Source organism: Littorina saxatilis, linkage group LG1 (assembly GCF_037325665.1).
Source record: "Littorina saxatilis isolate snail1 linkage group LG1, US_GU_Lsax_2.0, whole genome shotgun sequence".
Taxonomy (NCBI): domain Eukaryota; kingdom Metazoa; phylum Mollusca; class Gastropoda; order Littorinimorpha; family Littorinidae; genus Littorina; species Littorina saxatilis.
The window spans coordinates 111,217,677-111,230,080 of NC_090245.1; the positions used below are offsets into that span (position 1 = coordinate 111,217,677).

A 12,404-nucleotide genomic window follows, 5' to 3' on the forward strand; every position below is an offset into this window, starting at 1 on the left:
GTATTGTGTCTAATAGCCTTAGGTTGGATTTTGCGGCTCCACCATAGACGACACAACCATAGTCCAACTTGGATCGGATTAAAGCACGGTAAAGTCTGAGTAGGACTGTGCGGTCAGCACCCCAGTCCGTATGAGAAACCACTTTCAATACATCCAGAGCTTTCAGACATGATGTTCTCAGATACTGGATATGTTTAAGGAATGTTAGTCGACGGTCAAAGGTCAGTCCTAGGAATTTAAATTCTTCAACAACCTTGACAGGATTACCATTCAGGACCAGAGAGGGTTCTGGCATGGCTCCCCTTTGTTTGCAAAGATGCATACAGACAGTTTTGCTGGTGGAAAATTTGAAACCGTTCTCTGTTACCCATTTTTGCACCTTGTCGATACATAATTGAAGCTGCCTTTCCACTCTATGTAGGGATTTACCACGCACACAAAGTGCAAAGTCATCAACAAACAAGGATGACTCGGATCCTTTCAGTACTGCCTTTACTATGTTATTGATTTTGATGTTGAACAACATGGGTGATAGAATGCTTCCTTGAGGAACACCCATCTCTTGTTGACAGAACTCTGATAGGTTGGGACCGACCCGTACTGTAAAAAATCGATTACTTAGAAATCCTTCCACAAAAACAGGGAGACGTCCACGAAAACCCATTTCATGCAAATCAGCTAAAATACCGTGTTTCCAGGTCGTGTCGTAAGCCTTCTCGAGATCAAAAAATATAGCTAGTACATGTTCAGATCTCGCAAAGGCCTCTCGAACGAAGGTCTCAAAACGTACCAAATGATCAGTGGTGCTGTGTCCCTTTCGGAAGCCACATTGCACATCACTTAAAAGGTTTTGTTTTTCTAGGTACCACACCATCCTAGCGTTGACCAATCGCTCCATGGTTTTACACAGACAGCTGGTCAAGGCTATCGGACGGTAGTTGCTGGGGTTTGTATGATCTTTACCTGGTTTTGGAATGGGGACAATCATCGCTTCTTGCCATGAAGGTGGAAAGGATCCACTCTCCCATATGTGGTTAAAAACCTTCAGCAAGACCAGAAGACAACTTTCTGGTAGGTGTGTGAGGAACTGATAATGTATTCCGTCCAGCCCCGTTGCTGAGTTGTTGCATTTTTGTAAGGCTTGTTTGAGTTCAGTTATACTGAACAACTTGTTGTAGTTCTCCTCATTCTGAGATGAGAAGTTTATGGGTTTACGTTCTTGGGTGGCTTTGATTTTTTGAAAATCTGTGCAGTAATTTTCTGTTGATGAGTTTTTTTCCATTGTTGAAGCCAGAACGTTTGCTACTTCATTCTTTTGGGTTATAAGGGATCCATTTACCACAAGGTGGTTAATTGATGCAGATCCTTTTTTCCCTTTGATTTTACGAATAGCATTCCAAACTTTACTTGATGATACCTTAGAGTTTAAGTTTGAGCAAAAAGACCTCCAGGATGTTCTTTTAGAATGTTTTATGACAGTGCGACTCTTAGCGCGAAATCTGAAGAAAGTTAACTTCTTGCTAAGGGTCGGGCATCTGTAGAACCTGTGTAGACTTCTCTTTCGCTCAGATCGGGCTTCTTGGCATTCTTTATTAAACCATGGCACTTTAATGCGGTTGTTTGAAGATGTTTTTGGGATGTACTCAGTGGCAATGTCTTGTAGAGTGTTTGTAAAAATAGATGATGGGTCGTCACTTCCATCAAAGACAGTGTCTTCTGTGAGTTGGACAGAACATTCGGCAGTAAAAGACAGCCAGTTTGCCTTGTTCAGGTTCCATCTCTGGGGGGAAGCTTCTTCCAATCCATCTATTTGAGACATCAAGATAGGGAAATGATCGCTACCACATGTGTCATCATAGACTTTAAATTCAAAGTCTAGAACAAGAGAGGTGTCGCAAATAACTAGATCTAGTATGGACTTGCATCCTGTTGCTGGATGGAGATATGTTGGTACTCCATCGTTTAAAACGCATAGATTACGATTGTCTAAAAAATCTTCTAGAATTCGTCCTCTCGTACTTAGAGAGTTGCTGCCCCATAAAGGGGAATGAGCGTTAAAATCTCCCATTAAAACAAAGGGAGCTGGAAGCTGATCAATAAGATTTTCAAGATCGTGCTTCGTGTAACATTTGGATGGTGACAGATATACACTGCAGAGAGTGATGGTTTTATCTAATGTCACTCGTGCTGCGACGGCTTGAATGTTTGTACATAGGTTGATCTCACTACAAAGTACACTTTTCTTAATCAAAAGAGCAACTCCCCCAGACGTGTTATTGTCTGAATGGTTTCTAAAAACATTGTATCCAGATACATTAAAATCTTTGTTTGGTTTCAGCATTGTTTCCTGTAATGCTGTAGCAACAGGATGAAATTTGTGTAAAAGTAGACATAATTCTTCATAGTTAGCTTGGACCCCTCTACAATTCCATTGAATAAAATTGGCTATGTTTGTTTAGTTTTAAGAAGTTTCTGCCTCCATACCCTCTTCGTCGGATAAACTCCCAAAATGATTGTATAGTGTGATGGGATTTTTCTCCATTTTTGGGGTGCGAGGCGATCTTTGGGGCAGAGTAACTTTTCCCTTGTCCGGAGGTGTTCGTGGTGTGGATTGAGTAAGGTCCACTACCTCCACTACCTCGACGGCCCCCTTCCTGTGAGTTGCCCTGTGAACGGGCTTCTGGGTTGGGGTGGTGAAGCGAACCTCACCAGGAGCCCCCACAGGGTCTCCAGTTGGGGCGGTGAAGCAAACCTCACCAGGAGACCCCATAGAGTCTCCAGTGGGGATAGCCCCACCTGTGCTTTCATCTGTCTGTGTACAAATACTTTTGTTTCTTGTGGGCTCTGTCCTTTTCAACATAGACGGGCCTGCCTGGACACCCACAGACCTATACGAAATACTGGTCTGGGTGGGTGTTGACTTTGTTGCAGGTCTTTGACTGACTGCTGCCGCAAAACTTTTCTGGAAGGAAAAAACATTAGTTTTTTCAACCTCCTTCCTGGCGTCTGAGAAAGACATCTTTTTCTCCGTTTTTGTTTTTTGAATGGCCTGTTCAAACTTGTATTTTGGACATTCTCTGGAGGACGGGGAATGGTTTCCCTTACAGTTTGTGCAGGTGGGTGGTGATGTGCAGGGACCTTCGTGAGGATCTCCGCCACACCTCTCGCACACTGCCTTCTGTTTACATCCAGCCTTTGAATGTCCAAATCTTTGGCATTGGAAACATCTCATTGGTGATGGAATATACAAAGTCACTCTTATTTGAACAAATCCCACTTTTATTTTCTCAGGGATGGTTGGGGTACAAAAAGTGACGAAAAGGGTGTTGGTGGGTACTCTGATATCGCCCTTCCTGATCAACACCCGGTACACATCAATGACACCTTGATCCTTTAGACCTTCTTTTATTTCAGCCTCACTGAGGCCCTCCAGCTCTCGGCATCGGATGACTCCTTTGCTGGTGTTCAGGCCTCTGTGAGGACTGACCTTGACCGGTCTATCAACAAATTTCTGACCATTCAGACGGAGAAGACCATCTGATGCCTTTTTTGAAGGACATTCAATCAGTAGAGAACCATTACGAAGCCTCTTAATGTTGTCTATCGTTGATGATACTCCTGCAATAACCTTCTGTATCGCAAAAGGCGAAAGTTTGGAGATGGGCTGTGCCTCATCTGCTGTCTCAACAACAATGAAACGGGGCCAGGCCTCGCTGATGTTGTTCTTTGTTGCTCTGACTCGGACTTCATCGTCAGAGTCAGAGTCAACGCAGTATCTTCGTTTGTTTCCGTTTCGGGTGCTTGAAAAAAAAGAAGAAAAAGAAGAGGTGGCCATGTTTGAGGCCTTTATCTTCGTCGCATCTGATCCCCACCCACCACGGAGCCCAACAAGGGGACGCTTAGGTGGAGCGGTTATCCAACTCCAGAGCGCCAAGGATACAGATGGATATACGCAGCGATAAGAGGAAACATATGGTATCAATCTGTAATAGGAGATTTAACTCTTTCCAAGCGGAAACGGGTTAGGTAACAACTTGGCATAGTGTTTGTCCCGACTACCGCCGCCCCCTCCTACCGCCGCTTGCTCCTTTAGCCAAAGGTCCGATGCAATATGCTCAAGACATATACCCAGACTTGACCAGCCGATTGATTGAAACGGGTAAGCCTTCTTCAACCTCCTGTCTTAGATAAAGACTGGGCCAAAATGATGTGTTGGCGCTAGAAAGTCGCAACTAAGTAAACCCCTCAATCATCAGGTCACCAGCCCAAACCGGTACAGGTCGCAGCGCACGGCAAACACGCTGGGTCTTAAGAAGACCACAGAGAAATAAGGATGTGGAAAAGAAGACTTTTGGGAAGTGAAATAAAGGTGACGGATCCAGTCAGGTAGAAATAAGACAAGAAAGGAATCAGAAAACTGCAGGGAATAGTAGGGAGAGTTTTTTGGAAGGAAATATAGGTGAAAGGACTGGTAAGGCAGAAATAAGACAAAAGAAGAGAAGTAAAGGGGTGGGGTAGCTTGGTGGAAACACTCCCGCCGCGTGAAGGCGACCCCATGGGAGCGTTTTCGAAGGCAGAAGAAGGAAAAGCGAAAGTAGAAAGTACACTCTCGTGGACAAAAATGGAGAATCCACACAAGTATGCAAGACTTTCTTTTTGAACACACTAGGGTTCACCTCCGATAAGTTCATAACAACACTGAGCAGGACTACGTCGCCTGGTGCTGCCACTCCTCCTCCAGACAAAAGAGGAAAACATGAACCTGCTCACAAAACAAACAGCGCAGTGATGGAAGCTATAAACCACCACATAGAATCATTCCATCCGACGGTCCCACATTATCGACGGAGCCACGCACCTTTCAGAAGGTATCTCCCAGACGACATTTCCATAACATCCATGTGGAAAGACTTCAAGGAAAAGAAGGCAGAGTCCAAAGTTTCATTTAATTTGTACAGACAATGTGTCCGGAATAAAAATATCAGTTTCAGCAAACTTGGAGGAGAAGAGTGCGAACTTTGCCTGCTGTACAACACAGAGTGTCACGGACACGTGAACCAACAGCAACCATCGTGTGAACTGTGCGAACAATGGGCACAGCACATTGAACATGCCCGGAAATCGAGGACCCAGTATCAGGAGGACGGCAAAGCTTCCTCAGGGGAAGGAGAAACAGTCTATCTTTCAAGTGACATGCAGAAAATAATAGTTCTTCCTCGTATGCCCGGCGTGAAGACCTGCATGTTCACTCGCAGGCTTGTGGTTTTCCATCAGACCTTTGCACCGTTAGGTCACCTCAAGTCCAAACGCAGAGAACATCGTGTGCTGGCCTGCGTCTGGCACGAGGGGATTTCTGGACGAAAAGCTGCCGACGTTGCCAGTGCGTATGCCAAAGCCATAGAATACTACAGCCAAAGTAGCGACTCCATTGTCATCTGGTGTGACAACTGTGGACCCCAAAACAAGAACTGGACTTTATATACGTGCTTGACACTTTTGATAAATTCCCCCACAGTGTCCTTGACACAATTAGAACTGCGCTACCTTGAGAAAGGACACACTTTCATGTCTGCGGACTCGTTCCACGCATCCGTAGAAAAAAACACCAAAAGACACAAAAATCTCTGGAACTTTGAGGATTTTTCTGATTGCGTTGAAGCATCGGCCGGATCACCCAAGTTGGCAAGTCTCCAGTGCCAAGACTTCCGGCTGTGGAGAAATGGTGTCTCCGCCAGGAAAAAAGATGTCCAGTGTAGACCACACTTGAGAACAATCAGAGCAGCAAAGTTTTCTAAAGGCTGCACTGCACTGCAGTACAAGCTTGATCTTTCTGAGCAGACATTCAAAAAATGTTCTTTCATGAAATAGTCCTTGCTTGCCGACCCTGCTCTACCTCCTAAACTGACTGCGAACAGAGGGTTGGAACTGCAGAAAGCCGTGGACATCAAAAAGAAGCTTTGCCCATTGATGCCACTCTCCAAGAGACAGTTTTGGAACTCCCTGGCTGAAGACAAAAACAACTTGGATCTCCAGGTGCAAAAGAGTGAAGGTATGTACCGTGTGAAAAAATCGCGCATGTATATTGACTGAGATTAAAGAAACCAACAAATCCACGCAAAATACTCGGCAGGTCTACATGATTCAATGACTAATATCAGTATTATAGTAACTAGATGGATATCCTTCCCCGCTCTGAACAACACACGAACCTCCTGAGTCATTACACTATCTACAAGTATCTGCCATTGTAGTTGTGCTTTATGCAACATTTAGAACAAAAAAATCTCTCTCTCTCTCTCTCTCTCTCTCTCTCTCTCTCTCTCTCTCTCTCTCTCTCTCTCTCTCTCTCTCTAATTTCTTTTTAGACTTCTCATTGCTTTCGTGCTTCGTATTCTTTTTGCCAGTCTCTGAAAGTTCCGAGTCGGACCTGGACAACGATGACGACCACCCGTCGCCTACAGAACCCCGTGGTTCATGCATGTCTTCAGCCTGCTCGTCTCGCCCCTCCCGGCCGTCGTATCCCTTGTACGAAGGCATAGACCCGATCCTGGCTGCTGGTAAGTTCCCGACTCTCATTATTCCTGTTATCGTCCGTTGATTCAGTGATTCACTGTGCAGGATATAAAATGTAACATATATTTGTACCTGCATGGTGTGTCATTTAAGAAGTCAATATGATGAGCGTAGAATATCTCTGAGCATAACGACTTAAGTGGACATTAGAAACAAGTCAACATGCCCGTATGCATTTTGCTACGAGTATACATCATTGCCTGGTTATTTTTCTTTGCGATTTGGTTAATGATAACTGTTCGATCACTTTTGTCTCTTTTCAGAGGGCAGACAGATCGAGTATACTCGAGGTGATGGGAACTGCTTCTTCCGCGCCATAAGCAGAGAACTTGACGGCTCTGAAGTCAACCATGGCAAGTGGCGAGACATCAATCAATCAATCAATCAATGAGTCTTATATCGCGCATATTCCGTGGGTACAGTTCTAGGCGCTCTGCAGTGATGCCGTGTGAGATGAAATTTTATACGGCCAGTAGATTGCAGCCATTTCGGCGCATATTTACCTTTCACGGCCTATTATTCCAAGTCACACGGGTATAGGTAGACAATTATTAACTGTGCCTAAGCAATTTTGCCAGGAAAGACCCTTTTGTCAATCGTGGGATCTTTAACGTGCACACCCAATGTAGTGTACACGGGGGGAGGTTCGGACACCGAAGAGAGTCTGCACACAAAGTTGACTCTGTGAAATAAATTTCCGCCGAACCTGGGATCGAACTCACGCTGACAGCGGTCAACTGAATACAAATCCAGCGCGCTACCAGCTGAGCTATATCCCCGCCCATGGTGTGCAACACAATTGCTTCCCAGCCTCAGTTATTCGAACAGTACGTGGGTACAACCATCGACGACAACCTTCGGGTCATGCGACAGTTGGGCAGGTGGGCAACAACTTGCGAACTCTACGCCATCGCAACGTGTCTCGGTCGTCACCTGTACGTGTTCTCGCCACACCCTGGGCAAGGCGACAACGCTGCAGCGTACAGATGGCTCGGATTCCCACCCCAGGAGGAAGCTGTCGAAGTTGTTGGTGGGCATGATGAGTCAGTGCATCCACGGTATATCACACTGTGTCACACTCATGCCAACCATTTCGACCGAATTCGTCCGTTGCTGGCAGGTTGCAACTGCGAGATGCAACCACCTCGGCTTGCTGGAGAAGAGGCCACAATGGATCTTACCTAAATGACAATGCCAGCAATATAGGACGGTTATGGACCGAAGAAGAGGAAGAGGAGCAATACTGACAACTTTCAGTTTGACAATAACAGATGATGAGCGCAGAGATGCAGAACGTTGGGACGAGGAGGGCGAGGGGGTGGGGGGGATTGTATATTGTTTGTTAGTTATCCGAATAGGCTCATGGAACAAATCTACACGCAGTTAATCGCTGTAGTAGATAATTGTCATCAGTCGGATGGCAGAATGTCAGTGAATAGTCTTAGAAGGGGTGTAGACTGTAACTGGGGGAGATGGGGTGGTAAATGAATATACTGCATCATATTTTGCAGGTTTGTGGTTTTGCTAGTTGAACACTCAACTACAGTGTTCGTGGACACTGTGTGAATTACTATGTAATTCTACTAGCAAATGTAGCGCGCATGGTGTACAACTACAAATGATTATATAGTTCATCACACAGTTTTTAAGACTAATTAAGCACATTTTGTTCAAAAGTGGAACACTTCAGCTGAAAGTGAACACTGCACGATATATAGTTAACATTGGTATAATGGCGGCGTGTCAAGCCAGTTCTTTTTGTAATGCTGTTGCTTTAATTTTGTGTCCTTTGGAAATCAAGACTGCACGATTATGTATTGTTAATTCTGGTATAATGGCGGCTTGACAAACCAGTTCTTTTTGTCATGCTGTTGCTTTAACTTTGTGTCCTTTGGAAATCGTTAGTCAAACTCAATAAATAAAACGTCTTATTGTCAAATCCTGGTTTCTAATTCTTCTTAGCAAACGAAAGCGAAAGAGACAGTGAGAAGCAAAGAAAAAGTGTGTGTGTGTGTGTGTGTGTGTGTGTGTGTGTGTGTGTGTGTGTGTGTGTGTGTGTGTGTGTGTGTGTGTGTTACAGACAAGCAGCAAGAACAGAGCGTGTGTGTAAACGATTTCTTAGATTTGTATTTTAATGTTAAAATACTTGCGTTCAAGTCTATATTAAGTTTGTCTTGTGAATATCAAAAGAGAGTATCAGACTTGTATTAAAAATAATGGTCTTTTTAAACGATAGGCCCTATCAATGACACAAGAACGGATTAACAATAAAGTTAATCATGAGTGAGCGACCACAGAATGATAAGCAAAACGAGGAACACAGACACAGACAAAGCATGTGTTGAAATTTAAGAAAACGGGAACATTCGTATCAGTTAATCACAAAGTAACATACAAATTGTTCACCAAGGAAGTTGTTTGTGCATTCAAAAATTCACGAAATCACTGGACGTAAAGTCACATTTGAAAAACGTTCCAAAAGCAGTGTTGCGTGTATTTTCTTCTACTTTCAAAGTTCTGAGATAATAAATTAGCAGAAAGCATTAAGTCCACTTGCTGCTTTATGCCTTTTTCTCGGCCAGATATAACGCTAGGATATAATATGGCAGAAAGCAGTAAGTCCAATGCTGCTTTTTGCCATTTTTTTAAATAAGATTTAAGTCGGGATACAATTTGGCAGAAAGCAGTATGTCCTCTTGCTGCCTTTTACCATAATTTTTAAGTGAATGAGTTCGGGGAATTAATTCGGCAAAAGGAAGTAAGTCCACAAAAATCATTATTTCTAAGTGATGAATTAAGTGAGGGTTTTAATATTCATAGCAGAAACGCACAATAATGCCCTACATGTTATCAGCAAACAAAAAAATCATTTAAAGCTTTTCATTCCAAAACAGCGATGGAAACAGAAAAAGTCGATTTTCTCGAAACTATGTTTCATGGACTTGCTTCCTTCTGCCTTTACACGGCAGTGTTTGTTTTTCTGTTTTCTTTGTTGTCATAGCGGGTACAAATAAGTTATAGGAGGGAGGGAATTGAAAGAAATGGAATTGACGGGCGCAGTGGCGTAGTGGTAAGACATCGCGCGTCGGCTTACTAATCGGAAGGTCGGGGTTTCGATTCCCGGTCGATGCCGCCAGGTGGGTCACATTTGGTCAGGATGGGGATTTTTCCGATCTTCCAGGTCAACGTATGTTCAGACCTGCTAGTGGCTAGCACAAGACCAAGTGCGCACGGTATGAAAAGATCCTGTAATCCATGTCAGAGTTCGGTGGGTTATAGAAACACGAAAATACGGCTTGCTTCCTCCGAAAGCGGCGCCAGTATGCGGCTGCATGAATGGTGGAGCAAAAACGGTCATACACGTAAAAATCCACTCGTGCTAAAAGTGACATGAGTGAACGTGGGAGTTTCAGTACATGAACGATCGAAGAAGAAGAAAAAGAAAGAAATGGAATTGATGTTGTTGTTTTGTTTGATTGACTTATCTTTTGTATTGATTCTAAACGGCGCTGACCGACCGAACCTCCTCCTCTATTATTGAGAAAATCAGAAGAAGATAAATTAATTGCATGCCGCTGTTACCTATGCAATTATGGATTAAAGCTGCCAAGAGCAACACATAGACAGTTACACGTGAATTTCTTTTGCCAAGAGCAACACTTATATCGAGAATTACACATGAATTTCCTTGTGGTTGCCTTCGTCCACAATGACTCGAGTTAAAATCCATTTTTACGGGACAACCATATCAATAAACTTGCTATAGAAAGAAATACTTTCACGAATTCGAACCTCGACTACACACCATACACGCAAATCATCTAACCTACAAGCGACTGATGAGCAGTCGAGTGAAAACCGGGCTGTATAGGAAAGTGAGTGTCACCACTGTCACTGAAAGAGGGCAACCAAGTCAGTCAGGTATAATGGTCACTGACGTTTAAGGCGTCTGCCTCGAAAGTAAGTGCCGGGGTTCGACCCCGGCCGAGTCTGCATACCAAGGACTTTAAAAGTGGTAATCGTACAACTGTCCCGTCGTGGTGCCTGGCTTTATGAGAAAACAGTGTTAGGGCTGAGTTGGCTCGGTGCCGCCTACTGAAGTTACTGTGACCGGCCCGTGGGGATACTGACTGAAGTATGTCTGTGTTGCTACCCCTATCCTAAAGTGTGGCGCACTTTAACTGTCACTTATTAAATGTAGCCCCGTCATACCTATATGGCCCGCTGACTCTCACCCCCAGGCTTAAATGCAATTAACTGGTTTGCGGCGGTTGCCATCCGGTAACTACGCCGGGTTGCCACATAAGAATTACCTTTGCAATACTGCCGGAGCGGGGCGGTCTGAATGCTATTGCAATGGCTGTGCTCGACCAGAGTCAGATAAATAATTTATCGTCAACGAGGCAACCAAAGGACCAAGAAGAAGAAGATCATCCCTTGACCACGGCCTTGATCTCCAAGCCTGAGGACCTATGGCAAAGACTCAACGGGGGCTGGGCCGCTATTGCGCGGGTCCACTATTGCGCGGGGCCGCTATTGCGCGAATCTAACCCTAACCCTAACCCTAACCCTAACCCTAACTGAGATTCGCGCAATAGCGGCCCCGCGCAATAGCGGCCCGCGCAATAGCGGACCGACCCCACTCAACGTAAGCCAGTAAGTTGCATGTGCATACCGACTCAACAATTGACATAGTAGTTGAAGACAACCCGGAACGATACGTGGCCCCGCAGCATGTTGTATTTCGTTCGTTCGGGGTTTTTTTCTTCTTATTTTTTTGTGTTTGTGTTATCATTCACACGGTCAGTTGTATTAAGGAGGCCACGAAAACGATCAGTCCTGCATCACGGCCGGTCTGATTACTGACTGTGGTCGCAGACACATAACTTGACTTAACTACGCGCGGATACCCAGCGTGCACGAATAAATGAAGAAGAATAAATTATGATCATGAATGAATTACACGTAGAGTCGGTACACGTAATACAACTTCAATGTTGACGGATAACTGGTGGTCACAGTGAATACGGTAAACGGACTGTGTGGGAAGCGGTGTCCAGCAGTGATACCGGTGTCACGAACTGAAAACTCTGCTGAACAATCCATCTCACTTGCGTATGCACCAATCTTGGACTTTAACAATGCGACCCTTTGACCGAACGAACTACTGATGGGTTAGGGTTAGGGTTAGGCCCGTAAGGGTTAGGGTTAGGGTTAGGCGATTAGGTTGTTCACGACTTGATAAATCTCCCCGATGTCAAGTTAACGCATTGACCACATTGAGAGGGACTGTTCAGGCAGTTTTTGTTCGTGACCGGCCCCATAGTTTTCGGTGTAACTTTGTGAAGAGTAATTATATATTTTCAATGTACATGCGTGTGTGAGACGCGAATGCGTTTGTGTGCGCTCAGAACTTAATTGACGGTTCCGGTAAGATCTGGCACCCTATACTAGTATAAATATCCTTTATTATTATTATTCTGGTTGGGATAACTCTTCGTTGTCTGACTTCTGATGGTGAACAGATTCTTCTGGTTGGGATAAGTCTTCGTTGTCTGACTTATGATGGTGAACAGATTCTTCTGGTTGGGATAACTCTTCGTTGTCTGACTTCTGATGGTGAACAGATTCTTCTGATTGAGATACCTCTTCTGGTTGGGATAACTCTTCGTTGTCTGACTTCTGATGGTGAACAGATTCTTCTGGTTGGGATAACTCTTCGTTGTCTGACTTCTGATGGTGAACAGATTCTTCTGATTGAGATACCTCTTCTGGTTGGGATAACTCTTCGTTGTCTGACTTCTGGTGCTGAACAGATTCTTCTGGTTGGG

At 44.5% G+C, this 12,404-nt stretch overlaps 2 protein-coding genes across 2 annotated transcripts in view; one reads left to right on the top strand and one right to left on the bottom strand.

Annotated features, from left to right (window-relative positions):
* Window positions 1-4,381: 4,381 nt before the first annotated feature.
* LOC138950068 (uncharacterized) lies at window positions 4,382-8,501 on the top strand. The gene is made up of 3 exons (XM_070321850.1): window positions 4,382-6,049; window positions 6,405-6,557; window positions 6,837-8,501. The coding sequence occupies exons 1-3, from the start codon at window positions 5,968-5,970 to the stop codon at window positions 6,962-6,964; spliced, it is 363 nt and encodes a 120-aa protein (XP_070177951.1). The 5' UTR covers window positions 4,382-5,967; the 3' UTR covers window positions 6,965-8,501.
* Window positions 8,502-11,340: 2,839 nt separating this feature from the next.
* The window catches only part of LOC138958226 (putative G-protein coupled receptor F59B2.13), a 17,172-nt gene continuing 16,108 nt past the window's right edge, over window positions 11,341-12,404 (bottom strand). The window contains exon 6 of the mRNA XM_070329330.1: window positions 11,341-12,404. This exon is cut by the window's right edge and continues 359 nt beyond it. Within this exon, the coding sequence (XP_070185431.1) occupies window positions 12,049-12,404 (356 nt within the window). The 3' untranslated portion in view covers window positions 11,341-12,048.